The 17,661-nt window shown below is 36.6% G+C and overlaps 1 protein-coding gene across 3 annotated transcripts in view; it reads left to right on the top strand.

Moving 5' to 3' along the window:
• Positions 1-17,661, top strand: part of daam1b (dishevelled associated activator of morphogenesis 1b) — a 74,752-nt gene that overhangs the window by 42,587 nt on the left and 14,504 nt on the right. For 2 of the 3 annotated variants that reach the window (XM_082147555.1, XM_082147556.1), the window contains exons 4-17: positions 8,502-8,573; positions 8,894-8,988; positions 11,034-11,367; positions 11,459-11,569; positions 11,774-11,877; positions 11,981-12,047; positions 12,226-12,343; positions 12,935-13,073; positions 13,266-13,324; positions 14,103-14,290; positions 14,380-14,691; positions 15,296-15,403; positions 16,422-16,451; positions 17,563-17,660. In XM_082147555.1, the coding sequence (XP_082003681.1) occupies positions 8,502-8,573; positions 8,894-8,988; positions 11,034-11,367; positions 11,459-11,569; positions 11,774-11,877; positions 11,981-12,047; positions 12,226-12,343; positions 12,935-13,073; positions 13,266-13,324; positions 14,103-14,290; positions 14,380-14,691; positions 15,296-15,403; positions 16,422-16,451; positions 17,563-17,660 (1,835 nt within the window). The remainder of the gene's footprint in view (positions 1-8,501; positions 8,574-8,893; positions 8,989-11,033; positions 11,368-11,458; positions 11,570-11,773; positions 11,878-11,980; positions 12,048-12,225; positions 12,344-12,934; positions 13,074-13,265; positions 13,325-14,102; positions 14,291-14,379; positions 14,692-15,295; positions 15,404-16,421; positions 16,452-17,562; position 17,661) is intronic. The other variant, XM_082147557.1, reaches the window with a different exon arrangement.

Here is a 17,661-nt window from a genome sequence, read left to right as displayed (position 1 = left end):
GAAGAGACTTTCTCTTACATTATGTTCTTAGCAGATTCTTTCTTACCAACGCGACCTGAAACAAAGTACATGCTGCATTTCAGGATATCCAGTTTGTTACTGCGGAGAGAATTTGGCAGTGTATCAGTCAGTCTGTTTCTTTGGGCGTTACTTTCATCATCTGAGAACTAAAAAAATGGTGACTCACGAGCTGAGACGAGATATTTTTTTAAGGTAAATGAGGAGGTATTTTCTGCTTGGTAAAACTGTGCTTTTTTAAAATTTATTTTTTAAAGCCTGGTTTGGCCAGTAAAGCTACCACAATTTTTATTTTAGATAAACATGCATTTCATTTAACTTTCTTTGCTCAAATGTTATTTACATTTTTAGCCTTTTTTATTAAATGCCAAGCCTTTTTTATTAAATGCCAAGCCTTCTTTATAAAATAAAGTTAGAACAAATACTATTAGGTTTTTGATTTGCAATAATAGCTGGACATTTTATTCTGCTACGTTAATAGATAACTATGATCAACAAAATACTGGTTAACACTAGACATTGGCCCTATGCCATTGAGTCACTGTTAAGCCATGCAAGATGAGCTCACCAACTTCAAGAAAAGTCGTTAGACTTGATTAGTTTGTGATGGGAATGGAGGAATTTACTATGTCCTTGTTGTATTTTGAACATTTGCCATAGACGAGGTCATCACGTGTCTGCTGTTCCCACCGCTTGATTCTGTCAGCTAATGTTTTGTTAAAAAGCAAATCCTATTTTATGAAATCAGACTTATTCATTTATACTGGAAATCGCTGCTTGTTTGGGAATGCTCGATACGGTGAGGCCAAGTCATACCATTTATCCTCCATGACCTAATGGAGCTCAGAGAGCAGAGAAACGCCGGAGGGGTGGGTGGTGTTTAAAATGACATCAAACCCTCCATGATGCCACAAACATAAGTCCTGCCAGCCTGTTCTTCTGATGTGAATCCATGTGTTTAACTCAAGACAGCATGAGCACTGAAACCTGGCGCACATACACAGCCAAAGACAGTGGGTGGTCGGTGGTTACCTGCCAGTGATGTGACAGCAATACAGTCAGGGTGATAGAAAGCACACTGAAGTGGCGAAATCCTGCAGGTCTATAAACTGGTTGTTCTTAGTTAAATGTTCACACTGAAGCGTAAAGACCCATCGCAACTCTGTAAGCAGACTATAGCTGCATTTGAAACGGGCTATTTTGTGCTGTATTTAATAAAACTGTTTCTAACATCTGTTCTTTAATTATGCATGTGTAATGAATACACTTAGGACGCACTGTGTTCATGCTGGCATTGTAAATTTCAATGAACAGCAATGTGGCTGACGACATTGTAGGTCACATGACAAATATGACACCTCGACTTGGTTAGTACGGTGTTGGTCAGATGTGCACAAGTGGAGAATCATTTCAAGGAATTCAATTTAAGGGATAAAAATAAAAACAAAATTTTTAGGTCTAATTGTAGTCGTGAAGAAATCAATTTATTAAATGTTTGGCTACTTGCATCTTACCATGCACTTTTTCACTGTTAAAACTAAAGCATTCACACTCGTCTTCTGTGAACAGTAAGGCCCCTCGTTTGAGCTGGTTGTCAACTTGTCAGTCTCAATCATTTTGACATTACACGAGCGCTGTTTGACCACTGAGGAGACCAGCCTACTCTTAAACATTTTATTTTTTCATCCAAACAACAAATAGAGCAGTACATAATGGAGCGCCGAAGAGCAGCATCGAGAATATTAAATATTGGGTTGGACAATCTGGACATTTATTGTAATGCTGTAATTCTACTATATGCATGATTTTTGAAATTATGGCTGATAACAGATAAATAGCTTATATGTGACCCTGGATCACAAAACCAGTCTTAAGTTGCACGGGTATATTTGTGGCAATAGCCAACAAAACATTGTATGGGTCAAAATTATTGATTTTTCTTTTATGTCAAAAATCATCAGGATATTAAGTAAAGATCATGATCCATGAAGATATTTTGTAAATATCCCACCTTAAATATATAAAAAATGCTTTTTTGTGAGTGGATGCAGCACAATCGCCAATAGAAATGGACAACTTTAAAGGAGATTTTCTCAATATTTCGATTTTTCTGCACCCTCAGTTTCCAGATTTTCAAATAGTTGTATTTCAGCCAAATATTGTCATATCCTAACAAACCTAATATCAATGGAAAGATTATGTATTCAGCTTTCAGATGATGTATAAATCTCAATTTAGAAAAAATGACACAAGACTGATTTTGTGGTCCAGGGTCACATATTATTTACATTTTACATTTATTCATTTAGCTGACGCTTCTATCCAAAGCGACTTACAATTGCTATATGTCAGAGGTCGCACGCCTCTGGAGCAACTAGGGGTTAAGTGTCTTGCTCAGGGACACATTGGTGTCTCACAGTGGATTCGAACCCGGGTCTCTCACACCAAAGGCATGTGTCTTATCCATTGCGCCACTACCCCCCCATATTATAAATCTGTATTTCTTTGTTTATCGTCAGATGACCGATATGGTGCTGATATATTCTGCATCTCGTGTTTAGCTCTGAAACAATTGCAGAGGGATGAACGAATTCTATTCTCCAGATATGTGATGTGGAGTTTTTTTTTTTTTTTTTTTGCTTCAATAAACCATATGATGCATTAAAAGAAAGTGCCCCTCTGGGATTTTTCTTAGACGTCCTTATCTATGAATTGTAGTGGTTCAAAAGCTGGTATTGGTTACAGGTTGACCATCTGTCCGGCCATTACATCTATTCCTGTATAGCCACATATGCTGTGTCCCAATTACAGACCTAATTCCTCATTGTCATGGGACACTGAGCCGAAAGAGGCCATGACGTGAAGTAGGGCGCTCAAAATTGTCTTTTGACTTCTAGTTATTAAGTGACGAGAAGGATTTTTATAAATGTTTTGTAAATGACCTGCTTTCTGATCCTGTTTTTTGGAAGCGCAGCAGTTGGCCCGATTGGGATGCCGTTTCTGTGTTTTGATAAGTGTCTGTCAGCCACATTTGATTTAGCTCTACTTGCATCAGGAGGTCATGCTCCACGATCCAACACATGGAACTAATGAAAAAGATTTAAGACGGTGAGCGGATGGATGAGATTAAGGAAGAATATGTCTGTCGTGAGACTGCCCGTGGCTGTGCAGCAGCATTCATGCAGACTCAGCACAGTGCCCAGTCTGGGACTTGTAAAACAGGGACTTGGCGCTCTTCCCCAGGGCTTCGGTCTGGGATAGGAGGGTGGACGGATAAGGGAAGCCGTGGTTGGTCCAAAGCAAACAGGAAGGCCTCCATTTGCAGGTGCAGATTATGTTATCTGCAAGAGCCGGGAGCTTTTGATGGGTCTGTCAACCCTGGGAAATTCACACCAGTCATCTCTTTCATTACCTTCTCTTTCCATGTATCAATGAGGTGTAGACATCTTGATTTTGACACAAAGTAGATGTAATTTTAATGTTTTAATACATGACTCATATCTTAAATATTAATTGATGCAGTTAATTCCATAATAAACAATTAATTTATAGAAAATAATTTAGTCTTTGAATCATCTTAGTATCATTTTTTTTTCTCATCAAATAATGATATTAATATTAAAATCAATAAATATATACCAGCTTTATTACATATTAATGTTAATTTACACTAGGCTGCATTTATTTGATCAAAGATCCAGTAGTATTGTGAAACATTATTACAATTTAAAATTACTTTTCTATTTTAAGGGATAGTTCACTTTGAAATTCATTTTTGGTATGTTTTAGCTTACCTCAAGGGCATCCAAGATGTAGGTGTCTTTTTTTCCGCAGTAGTTTCAATTTTGATATTTTTAGGTCAAACCGTTCTTGTCTGTCAGTCACACAGCCATGTCCGAGTGATCTGATCTGACGTGTACGCAGACTGGTGCATAGATATATACACTAGATGTCGCCTTAAAGACATTCGTTCCAATGAACTGCCGTAGACAAGGCGACATCTAGTGTATATATCTATGCACCAGTCTGCGTACACGTCAGATCAGATCACTTGGACATGGCTGTGTATAAGTGGTAAAAACGATATAAATACTGTTCGTTTTCTCACACAAACCGCTCGTTTCGTGTCTTAGGCCATCAATGTATACTTACGATGGGGAATTGTTTAATTTGGACGACGGGGAATTGTTTTAATTTGGACTCTGTGCATGCTCTTTGAGACAGTGACCAGCGACCTGCATTATATGACTGACAGACAAGAACGGTTTGACCTAAAAATATCAAAATTGAAACTACAGATGTACACCTACATCTTGGATGCCCTTGAGGTAAGCTAAAACATACCAAAAATTAATTTCAAAGTGAACTATCCCTTTAAAATGTTATTTATTCCTGTGGTGGCAAAGCGGAATGTTATTACTCCAGTAATTCAGTGTAACAACATGATCTTTCAGAAGATTTGGTTCTCAAGAAACATTTCTTATTTTTAGCAATGTTGAAAACAGTTGTGCTGCTTAATTTTTTTAAACCACAATATATATTTTTCAGGATTCTTTGATTAATAAAAGGAAAAAAAACCCAGCAATTTTTCAAATATTTGACTTGTTTGACAGTCCATAAGCTCAGTATGAATACTGTACATATTACAGTATGTATAGGACGTTGATTGGTAGTTATCAGCCAGAGCTGCTAAACCGGTTGCAATCTGATCACAGGTTCAACACTGAGCTTAACAAGGTGAGTCAGAGGTGACTGTCTGACATCTCTCATATGATATCAAATGACGTGACGGAGCACAAACCAGAAATGTATGAATGCTATCCTCTAAAACTGACATCCCCCAAACTCGCCTGAATTGCTTTCATCGGAGTTCTAAAGTTAAACCATTATTTTATAAAGGTGTCATAATGAGGATTCATATTTTCTTTGATCTGGTTAGATAAAAGTGAACATTGAAGAAGAGGCAGTAAGTGCAGGACGGGGCTGTAAAAAAAACAACAACATTTTTGTCAACATTTTCGCATTCCAGGCCAGAGAGCATGTGCGGTTGCTCATTTCAAAACAAATAGTCTGTGTACAGTAATTCCAAGTGTCAGGTTGAGAATGAAAAATCTAATTATGACACAAAAATCTCCCGGCAACATCAGAGATCATTTACATTTAGTCTTAAAGATACACCATCATTCAAAAGTTTGGTATCAAAGTAGCAAATGTTCAAAGTAGCAAACGTATTCAATTCTGAGGGTTAAAAATGGCCGTGCAAATCTATGACTGTGCACTTCAAGGAAAACACAAAATGTATAACTAAAAATGTGAACAAAATGGCCTCTAAATCATGAAAGTAATTTTTTTTTGTCTCTTAGTGCTTTTGGAAGGGAAGGGTAACAGAAGAATAGGGCTCTTATAACCCCTGTGAAGGGTGAGGATTATTTTAACTTTGATTCCCAAACTGTTTTGCTGACATCTCCTTCTGTACGGTGTGTTGAGCACAGTGATTATTCACCTGCGCCCTGATCTAAATGTCTCAATGCACTCAGGTGTGCAAGCTCTCCTGGCTCAAGACCAAAGCTCAAGGTACAGTATCAGCTGTCCTGCTCCTGGCAAAGGATCATTAAGAATTGTCAGTGTGGATATTAATCCGAGTTGCCTCAATTGTCCCCATTGTTGAGAAATAAACATTTGTAATCAGAGCTTTCTGATCACTACAAAATAAATGGATGCCGTTGTAATCTTACTCTCTTTCTCTTTGCTGAAGCATTCAGTGTTTTTATAAAAAAAATAGTTAATGGTGGATGGACAGAAGAGGAAGAGTCTTGATCTTGTTTTGTTTTTTCTAAGTCAGGGGCTATCAAGCTTTTCGCCTGAGTTCCTTGGGCGGTGATCCAACAAATACATAGACAAGTGGGTTCAAATGAGCAGAGTTAATCTCTGACCCATCGCTGTCTGGCAGATGTGAAAGATTAGACCTGTAGGGCTGAAGTCAACATTGATAGTTTCCCTCTGAGTTGTGAATTTAGTCAACAAATCAGAATATTGCAAAAAATTATTTACCAATAAAGCAGCATTTCTATCAAAATTTCCATTTTAATTCACACACACATTTGCCTATATATGCATGTCTTATTATCATTTAATAAAATATGTCTTTATATTTTTACATACATTTTGAATTTGTTTGTGTATTTGGCCAGTGCAAATGTTCAGTGCGAAAATTTGTGCAATAAACATTTTCATTTTAATGAATCGTTGTTAATGTCAGGCCGACATTTGTGTGCTGTTTTTTTTTTCTTCAGATGTCCTAATCTCTTTTCAACGCACTGTGAAAAATCTGGCCAGCCAATTAGATTTGCGCTTTTGGTCACATGCACACACTACTGCTGCTGTTACATAAAACTACAACTTAAGTGGCGCTCACGGACAGACTTTTTTTTTAAGTGACAGTAAATAGCTTAGGAAGAATCCCGATCTGACTCTCTTGTCTCTATAATTTTGTATTTGGTGTTGTTTGAGGAACACCGTAGTGAATAAAAACAAATAATAAACTGCTTGAAAACACGTAAATACTGTTTTACTTCCTTTCCTCTCTATGAGTGTCAGAAATGGCGCTGCTTTGCGCACAGGGGCAGTTGGGGTATTTCTACTTTTTTAAAAGCGCCACCTACTGTCAGAGAGTGAAATACCGCCGGTCTGCTGAATTTTGTACACATTGATCTGAACAGACAAATTCTATGCAAAAATCAGACCGAATTTTCATGCAGAACATAATTTTTGGTGGGAACAGGACTTTGTTTTTTGCTGTTTTTATCCAGCATATTTATGTGATATCCCAAAATATATGCAGATAACAACCTGGCAATTCTCACTTGAAAGCTATGCAACAATTGAACAATTCTTGTTCAGGTAATTGTAGGTGCTTATTTTTAGCAATGCAGTTTAAATGCAATCTCACTCAGTTTGTTGATCATTTTTATCTGTTGATATTTGCAGAACTTTACGCTGATTCATCTTCCTCTTAACAGATTTCGTGAAATAGTAATTATCTGAACTGAACACACTGAAGCATCGATGGTTCTTAGAAAGAGCGCCTCTCCGAACCGACCTCAGCCAACAATATCACAGTCGTTATGACATGTCTGTCTGAGAATGAAGTGCTCATGGGAAGAGGGCAGAGGGAAGTCCTTCACAGCATGAGAATGAGTCCTGCCAAAGATCCACGTTAATGCTTTGCTCATTAAGGCCAAATGGTGAGTGGGGAGTTGAGGAGAAATATGCAGGACGGTGGAAGTTCACCGGTCTCCAGGCCGGCATTCAAGACTCCCCGTTTATCCCAACAGATGCCCGTTTGTGAGGTGCCATCATCTCCCAAAAGGCTTGGCAGAGCCGGGTGTGAAACATCCCACGCAGTTGCTGCAAGAAGCTCATTGCTATGCCAGATTTTTTTCCTTTCCAGTGTGTTCGGTGAACACGATATACAATTAAACTACTTATTAGTGGCTGTGCGGGCAGCCCGTGCTTGTTTTGAGAGGGAAGCTGTCACACTTCACAAGTTCCACTCGTTTTTGATTCATTACTCTCTGCTTTCCTGCTTTTCTTCTGAATCTTACTGCGTTTTCAGCTAATGTGGCATTGGCTCAATCTGGGAGCTGTGTTGTTTCTCTAGCGTCTGTGAATCTCTGCTGGCCTACTTAAAGCCTGTGCTATTTCTGCCAGTGCTTTGAGCGTGATGTTCTGTTTCAGATCTGCTTTTTCTGAGTCGGTATGTTTGGGAAAGTGTGTACGTGTCGGGGGGGGAGCTGAGGTTCACCTGGGAATATATGCAGTGTGAATCTTATTGCATGTTTTATCTGCTTTGGTTACATATAATAGTAAGCAATGAATATACAGATACTTTGGTTTCTTTTTCTTTGATTAATTTCTCTTTGTAGTTTAAAGCTGGTATTTAACCAAAGAAATAAAGAAATAAGAGGTATTGTCATTGAAAAAAGGGGAAAAAATAGCAACATCTAAATGCAGAAGGAACGATAGACTAAATAAAAGCCTCGCAGATAAGCCAATTCACACTTTTGTCGGATGAATATTTGGTTTCACTCAGCTGGCCGGTATCAAAATAAGATAATTTTCAAGATAAAGATCATTTTTCATTGCCGCAGAGTTAGGAACGTCTCATTCCCACTGAAGCGTCCAAATTATGTCATTCCCAATAACATTCCGAAACCACGTTTTCCTTCCCAGCTCATTCCCGATATGTTGTTTCACATTCCTCTATTCCCAGTGTCATGTTCCTGTTGTGTGCACTCTGATAGGCATCATGCAGAAGACAGTGTGGATTAATGGTGTGTGCTTGAAGTGAAAACAAGAGCCGTGTTGATGTTGTTTTTCAATAAACTCATGCTGACATGCTTAGATAAATGTTTTGAAGACATAATTTAAAGGTAAAGTTAGTTATTTCTGTGCCTTTTAATACATTTGTATTTCTCTCTCAGGAAACAGAGGAGAATAAAGGTGCTACTAGCTGGCCAGAGTACTACATTGACCAGCTCAATTCAATGGCAGCTGTAAGTATGTCATTTTTGAAGACTTTTTCTTTTCTTAAAACAATGGTTATTGGAGCTCTTAGTGGTTACCCTAAGGCTGTGTGTCCACTAAAGTGTTTTAGCCAGCTTGAAAACAATTGGGAAAAAAAAATATGCTAGCCTCGAGAAAAAAAAAAAAAACTTTGGTGGACACACAGCCTAATTATACATTAAACATGTTACATTCCAATTCGGTATTGTGGCCTTAAAACACATGACATGTTTCAATGCTTAGAGATGTACGTCTTAGCTGGCTAACATGCGCTTCTAGTGTGAGCATGGCTTCTCATTTTATTTTGCAGAGGAAGACTCTGTTGGCCTTGGAGAAGGAAGAAGAGGAGGAACGCAACAAGACCATTGAAAGCCTTAAAACGGCACTGCGAACACAACCCATGAGGTCCGCTATGTTTTTTATAATGTCAAGACATTTATATTTACCTATGGTTTTAAGGGTAACACTACGGTTTAAAAGTGTGGGGTCCGAAAGAATGAATACTTTTTATTCAGAAAGGATGCATTCAATTGGTCAAAAAGTACATTAAAGATAAAATGTTACAAAATGCTGTTTTCAATTTTGATAACAATAAGAAATGTTTCTTAAGTACAAAATCAGCATGTTAGAATGATTTCTGAAGGATCATGTGACGCTGAAGACTGGAGTAATGATGCTGAAAATTCAGATTTAGCATACATTTGAAAATATATTGAAATAGAAAATCGTTATTTTTAATTATAATAATATTTCACAATATTACTGTTTTTACTGTAATGCAAATTTGATCAAATAAATGCAGCCTTGGTGAGAATAATAGACTTCTTTCAAAAACATTACAAAAATCTTACAAACCCCACATTTTGAACAGAAGTGTAAATGTATATTTTTGTCCACTTTATATCTTAAATGGTCCATATTCAATTTCTAAATATTTATTTTAATTTTTTTTTGACATTATTGACTTTACTTGAAGCTATACACAGCTGTTTTAAGGCAATATTTTATTTAACACGTCCTTAATTTTTCCATTGGCAAGTACCTCACTCTATTAAACAAACGCTTCCCTTATGGTGTTTTGGTTCTAATTATGCAAATGAGATTACTTTCATCAAACACACATGCTCACAGACACTTGCATTTGATCAGTGGTTCCTGCTCCGCCCATTTGATCCTGAGGTCAGGTCATCAGCACTGACCTCTGCAGGGCTCGGGTCAAAACACTCCAGCCCTCTTTGTGCCTAATAACGTTCAGGCTACATATCAAGTCATTCCTTTCACTTTTTTGGCAATTGTATTTAAGTCAAGTGTTTTATAGGGGCCATAAATCAGTCTAGTTACTGATGTGATATATTTTTTCGCATTCGTCACCTCCCTGTGGAGTTGATCATTTTCACATGTACTAATAGTTTTCGAAGACATGGCCTAGCGGTTAGCACACATACTCCAGTCACATTGAGTTGTGGTGTTCATGTTGCAAATTTAATGTGGGTTTGAATCCCGCCCATGTCGTGTGGCAATCCCATTGCACCATCTTCTCCCCATCATTTCCTGTCGCCTCTTTACTTTTGCTTATAAACAACAAAAAAAACGATATATATATATATATATATATATACACAGAGTACACAGAGATGACTTTAACAATGTATATGTATATTCAATGTATTTTTTGTATTTTCTTACTCTTCTTTTGATATAATGTTTTCAGAAATTACCATCTAATTTCCTAGTATATACAGTAGTGGCCAAAAATGATGTCCAGAGGGGATTGGTTTAGAGATTTGTTTTTAATGACCCTACAAGCTTGATTTAAACCATCAACCATATGAGGAAAATAGTTATTATTTTTTAAATATTTTAATTATGAGGGAGGAACAAAACACTAAACTTAATAAGGTATTTATCTGACAAAATTATTTGGCAATAAAGGGGCAAACTACAGCTACAGGTTTTTTTTTTTTTACTGTGCAAAAAATGCATAGAAAAACTAAAAGCTCACAAGAAAAAGCATACATTGACTAGAGCACAATTATCAGGTATTAATATTTCGTTGTTTTTCCATGTGTTAATCATTTCTTTGCCTTGCCAAAAATGACGTCTGTACAGTTTAGCATGTTTCATTGTAATATCACAAATTAATATCACAAAACAATTGACTCCATTGACTATAGGGTGAAGATGTCAATTTTTCCAGACATCACTTTTGGTCACTACTTGTTATTCATAGATCTTTTATAAGTGAAAAACATTATAAATTAAAAAACATTATTAACTTTTGAAAATACTATAAATTGAAAACATAAGGTGATATCTGGGAAAATAAATACATTTTGAAAACATGTATGATATGACACCTTTAAAATAAAAGCGCTTTTTTGTCATTGCTTATAAAATTTAATATGAAGTGAGAAAGATCCTTAACGAACAGCTGAATTTATTCCTCATAGGTTTGTAACAAGGTTCATTGATCTGGACGGCCTGACGTGCATCCTGAACTTTTTGAAGAGCATGGATTACGAGACCACCGAGTCTCAGATCCACACTTCCCTCATCGGCTGCATCAAAGCCCTGATGAACAACTCCCAGGGTCGCGCACACGTGCTCTCTCACACCGAGAGCATCAACATCATCGCTCAGAGTCTGGCCACCGAGAACATCAAGACCAAAGTGGCGGTGCTGGAGATCATGGGTGCTGTGTGTTTAGTGCCGGGAGGCCACAAGAAGATTCTGGAGGCCATGTTGCACTATCAGAAGTTCTCTTGTGAGCGCACACGATTTCAGGTGGGCTACTTTGTTTACAACCTTAAAGCCAAGTATCAAGAGAGTACGTATCAGGATAAATGCTAATCCCATGATGTCTTTTTTGTCACAGACATTGCTGAATGATCTGGACAAGAGTACAGGGCGGTATAGGGACGAGGTCAGCCTGAAAACGGCCATTATGTCCTTCATCAACGCTGTGTTAAGCCAAGGAGCTGGAGAAGTAAGACATTTTGGCTGTTTCCACACACTTTTTTTAACACATCTTAATTTACTCTTTGACCAGATCTGTGCTTTCCTCTGTAAACATCTACCGAAATAACTCCTATTTGTTCTTAAAGGAATATTTCACCCAATAGTTCATCTTTAAGATAGTGTTGTGTATAAAAACCCAAGTTCATCAAGTGGTTCTTCAATTATCCTGTAGGCCAGCCTTGAGTTCCGGGTTCATTTGCGATACGAGTTCCTCATGTTGGGGATTCAGCCCATCATTGATAAACTCAGGTCACATGAAAACTCCACATTAGACAGGTAAAGTCCACATTGCTAACTTTACATTTGTTGTTGAGTCTTATCCAGCAAATTTGAGCTTTTTGACTTTGCTGCATCTCTTTTTTTTTGTGTGTGTCCTCAGGCATTTGGATTACTTTGAGATGCTGAGAAATGATGATGAGCTCACGTTATCCAGGCGCTTTGAGTCTGTGAGTAGATCAAAACATAACATAAAAAAGATATATATAAATAAAAAATAAAATAAAAAATTCTATAATATAATTATTTTTAATAATTATGTATTATTTTAATTCAAAGATATATATTTAAAATAAAATATCCCGTGACTTAACACTATTGTATGGAATTTGTCTTTTTTTTTTCCAGATGCATATAGATACAAAAAGTGCAACACAGGTTTTTGAGCTTGTACGGAAGAAGCTGGCCCACACAGATGCATATCCGCACTTTATGTCTATTCTTCATCATTGCCTGCTCATGCCTCGTGAGTGCTTACCTGTCCCTCCTAATATCATCTCTTTCCCCATTGTGACATAGTGACTGCATCTGTCTTTCATCCTATATTTTATATACAGACTTTTTCCACCAAATATTAAATTATATCATATAGGATAATGTACAGCTCGTCATTGATGCAAAAACTGTTTGGTTTTTGGTACAAAATTACAGTAATTGACCAATAAGAATCAAGTATATATTTAACCATTGTTTTAAATATTGTTCAAATGATTTTAAAGGAACACGCTGACTTTTTGGGACTTTAGCTTATTCACCGTATCCCCCAGAGTTAGATAAGTCCATACATACCCTTTTCATCTCCGTGCGTGCCGTAACTCTGTCTGACGCACTATTTTGTCACTTATTGGGAGCAGTATGCTAGCTGGAGCCGTTTACCTCCAGTCTTTGTGCTAAGCTAGGCTAGCGGTGGGTGCGTCAGACGCACGGGGATGAAAAGGGTATGTATGGACTTATCTAACTCTGGGGGATACAGTGAATAAGCTAAAGTCCCAAAAAGTCGGCGTGTTCCCTTAAGTGTTCTGCATGCAGGAATGTTTGAATATGCACTTTGTTTTAGATAAGAGAAGTGGGAACACAGTGCAGTATTGGCTGCTCCTGGACCGCATCGTCCAACAGATGGTCCTGCAGAATGACAAAGGTCACGACCCTGACGTCACGCCATTAGAAAACTTCAATGTAAAGAATGTGGTTCGGATGTGAGTTTGCTTTTTTGTTTCAGACAACTTTTTTTTTTAAGATTTTCTTTGGCATTCAAATGTTGCTGTGGTGTATTTATAGGAAGCGTGCTTTTTTTTAATACCCTCATTAAGTCTTTGCCAAATAAACCAAGATTATCTGTACTGGAATAATGAGTTTTTCCTTTAATCACATCGCTTACCCTCCTTCAGGCTTGTCAACGAAAATGAGGTGAAACAGTGGAAGGAACAGGCGGAAAAAATGCGTAAAGGTCAGCATATGTTCTACACATTGATGTTTCTTTTACAGCAGGCTGTTTTTGCATCCAGATTTATTGCTCTGTAACTATTGGTGCGTTCACATCATGTAGGAATTACCATTCTAACTAAACAATAATGGAAAATGTCTGTTAAACTTATAAATTGCAACTTGAAATTTTGTATTATATATTAATTGACATCATGAAACAATTTTTAAATAATATACTTTTTAGCATTGAATGAAATGTTTATTTATTTGTTTATATTTTAATTTCATGAAACAATTTTTATCTATACTTTTTTTACATTGAATAAAATGTTTAATAATTTTTTTTTGCTTATTTATTTATTTTGCTGATTATTTATATACATTGTTTTCTTGTTTTCATAAATTCATTTAGGAATTACCATTTTGATTTAACAACCATAGAAAATGTCTTTGTGAAACGTATAAATTACAACTTAAATTTTATTGTAATTTATATGCCTTCACCATTATGACAACATGCAAAATGTACCAGCATGTAGTTAATTAATGTAAAACTCTAACAACAACATGCATATGGGATCTATTTGGCTTTGTAAGCGTTGTCATATTAAATAATACTAACTGAAAATGAGAATGTCATCAGCTCCGAATTGATTCTCTGAGATGTCATCTCATAATTATGGTAATTCTGACACCGCCTGAATGCAGCCTATTTATAGATTCAGTTGGCTGGAAAGCAGCGTCTTCATTGTATAGACATGTGACCAAAAATGTTGACCGTTGACCTCTTTGTCCTGCAGACCACCATGAGCTTCAACAGAAGATGGAGAAGAAGGAGCGAGAGTGTGACGCGAAAACACAGGAGAAGGAGGAGATGATGCAGACGCTCAATAAGATGAAAGAGAAGTTAGAGAGAGAAATGGGCGAACATAAACTAGTCAAGCAGCAGGTGGCAGAAATGACTACCAGACTACATGACCTCAGCACGGTAGGCTGATGATGTCACAAAACAAAACAATATAAACGTCTTTTTACAGAAGCAAACATTAATTAAGACATCACTTTTTGCATATCTAGAGACAGATAGCCAGTGTTCCTGGAGGTCCTCCCATCCCTGGCCCTCCAGGTGGACCTCTGCTACCCCCTCCGCCTCCTCCACCTCCACCTGGTGGTATGATGCCTCCTCCACCACCTCCTCCACCGGGCAGCGCTATGATGCCGCCACCTCCACCACCGCCCCCTGGTGGCCCCCCGCCACCCCCTGGACGCCCTCCTTTCGGTGGAGCTCCGCCTCCGCCAGGAGGTCCCATGGGACCATCCCTGAAGAAGAAAAATATTCCTCAGCCGTCCAATCCACTCAAGTCCTTCAACTGGGCCAAGCTCTCTGAGGTGAGACTGGCATGGTTTACAGGAGCAGACTGGGTCAGAGAAGAAAATCTTGTTTCTTAAGCCTCTGCTTTTAATCAAGAAACACTTTTGAAAGTCCAGTGACACAAATTAGTGTTAAAACTGTCCTAAATTTTCAGCATTTGTCATAGATTGTAGTGGACTAGATTTAAAAATTGTATTTTAATCAGAAAAGTATATTTCATGATGTATATTTCTATATACTTTTTGGTATTTATTTATTTATTTAAATATCATGAAACTATATTTATCTATACTACTTTAGCATTAAATAAAATGCTTTAAAAAAATTATGAATCTAGTTTTATCTATACATTTTAGCATTGAAAAAGTTTATTTATTTTAAATTTCATGAATCAGTTTTTTTCTATCTATACATTTTAGCATTTAATAAAAAAATTATTTATTTATTTTCCTGATTATTAATATGCATTCTTTTTCTCGTCTTCATTTTTGATTTATTTTTGAACTTCTCAATGCATTATTTACTTCAGATTTAGAGTTTAACAATGAACAAAATATACCATGTGACTTACAACAAGTGACTTTAAAGTGGATGGTGATTGAGTTAAAATCTCTCCAACAGAACAAGCTTGAGGGGACAGTCTGGACAGACGTTGACGACAGCAAAGTTTTTAAAATCCTAGACTTGGTGGACATTGAGAAGACCTTCTCTGCCTATCAGAGGCAACAGGTCACTAAACAATGCTTCTTTCTCTGGTTTTCATTATTTTATTTTTTTTCTATCCAGGATGATCTCACAAAGCATTTACTGTTTCTCATGCATGGTATTCATACGTTTACCCATGGTAATTCTGCATCACAGAGCATGGGGTTTGAATTAGCAGACTGTAAAATGCATTGATATCACCAGCAGCTTTCTATGAAAAGCAGACATTGGCAAACCGTCCTCATTACGCCTGGTAAACCACACACTTAGTTGCATTATAAAGCGATTACATTTCTTATGGCTTTACAGTCAAATTAGAGTGGGGGGTTGGGACCTCATTGGGTTTGTATAATCATACTGTAAGCTGCTTTTAAAATAACTTTTTGAAGGCATGCTTAATACAATAAAATGTATATTCATTATACCTCTCCAATTTCATCAAATTCTCACAACTTCATAGATTTAATTGACTTTTGAAGCATTATGGTATGGAAGTGTATTTCTCACAGTAAAAGAAATTAAAAGATAATTGTGATTTATATCTAATAATTGTAATTGCATTTTTATTTCTCGCAATTGCAACTTTATTTCTCATATTTATGTATCAAATTATATCAAATTTATTTTCTTTCTAACTTTATGTGACTATATCCACAATCACGATACTTTGTTGTAACTATGATTTTATTTCCTTCAGTAGTGGCTATTTCTCATAATTACTGCTACCATTGCGGAGCATGTAGATTTGATACACTTGTCAAGGTGGAATTGGAGAGGTATAGTAACTTGTGATGTTAAGCTTTAACCTTTCATTCATGATCAACTAGCATGCATCTTATAGTGCACACACACATTTACACTGCATTTACAGACCTCCCATAAGGCTCTGTTTTGATGCACCCTCACGCTCACCATTCACCACCCATGTAATGTCATCATTATGCACATCATGCCTGTTTGAGTTTGTCTTGGCTGAATTCACTAGACTACTCTGTCTCTCTAACATGTGCTGCATCTTCCTTGCTTCTTGCCTGCATTTTAGGACTTCTTTATGGTCAATAACAGCAAGCAGGTAAGTGGTTGAACAGATCTTAATAGTCTTTGCATCATCTCTACCCCTCTCACTCTTTCTGTGTCATTCATTTTGCATTCTCAATGCATTATTTACTTTAGATTCAAAGTTTAACATTGAACAAAATATACCATCTGACTTACAACATGTGTCTTTAAACTGGATGGTATTTCTGAGTAATTGAGATTTATTTATTTATTTTTTTAAATTTTTACTTTTTTGTGAGTTTATATCTTACAATTAGGACTTTTTTTCAGAATTGCAAGTTTATATCTTGAAATTTGGACTGTAACTCGCAATTGCGAGTTTATATCTCACAATTCTGAAAAAAAGTCAGAATTGTGAGTTATAAACTCGCAATTGTGAGATATAAATTCACAAATCTGACTTCATCGCCATTGTCAGTTTATAGCTCACAACTTAGATCTCGTAATTGCGAGGAATAAAGTCAGAATTGCAAGATATAAACTCGCAATTGTGAAGAGAAAATAGTGAGATAAGAAGTTGCAATTAACTTTTTTTTTTCTTCATGGCAGAAACAAGCTTCTATAGTATCTAGACAATATATAAATGTGGAAATCGTTTTTGTTTTGTTCCAAATCAATCTAATGTGACTACTTTTTATATAAATTATGACTAGTTAATATAAACTTTCCATTGCGACTTCTTATCTCACAATTTTTTCCTCATTATTGTGAGTTTAAAACTCACAACTCAGACAATAGCGAGTTTAGATCCCGCTATTGCGAGAAATAATGTCAGAATTACAAAATATACAGGTAAGCTTGCAATAATGAGGAATAAAATTGCAAGATAAGAAGTCGCTAGTAACTTTTTTAATTTGATAAAAAAAAAATTATCATTACAAATTTAATTTATTTTTTCTTTCAGAATCAAGCTTCCATAGTATCTAGACGGTATATAAATGTGGAAATTGTTTTTCTTTTGTTCCAAATCAATCTAATGTGACTTTACTGGTAGAGTTCATATAAACTTTCCATGTAAGTTTAAAATTCAGATTTCGGAAGAGTCTGAGTGTATTGATTCTTTTATTTGAATTCTGGTCTTTAAAGTTGTTCTTGAGTGAAATGTATCTCCTTTTTGACTGCAGAAAGAGACTGAGGAAGATGTGTTGAGCTCCAAGAAAGTCAAGGAGCTCTCTGTGATCGATGGCCGCCGGGCTCAAAACTGCAACATCCTTCTCTCACGG

This window comes from Leuciscus leuciscus (genome assembly GCF_965113295.1).
Source record: "Leuciscus leuciscus genome assembly, chromosome: 19".
NCBI classification, from domain to species: domain Eukaryota; kingdom Metazoa; phylum Chordata; class Actinopteri; order Cypriniformes; family Leuciscidae; genus Leuciscus; species Leuciscus leuciscus.
This window is presented reverse-complemented; position numbering and strand designations above follow the sequence as displayed.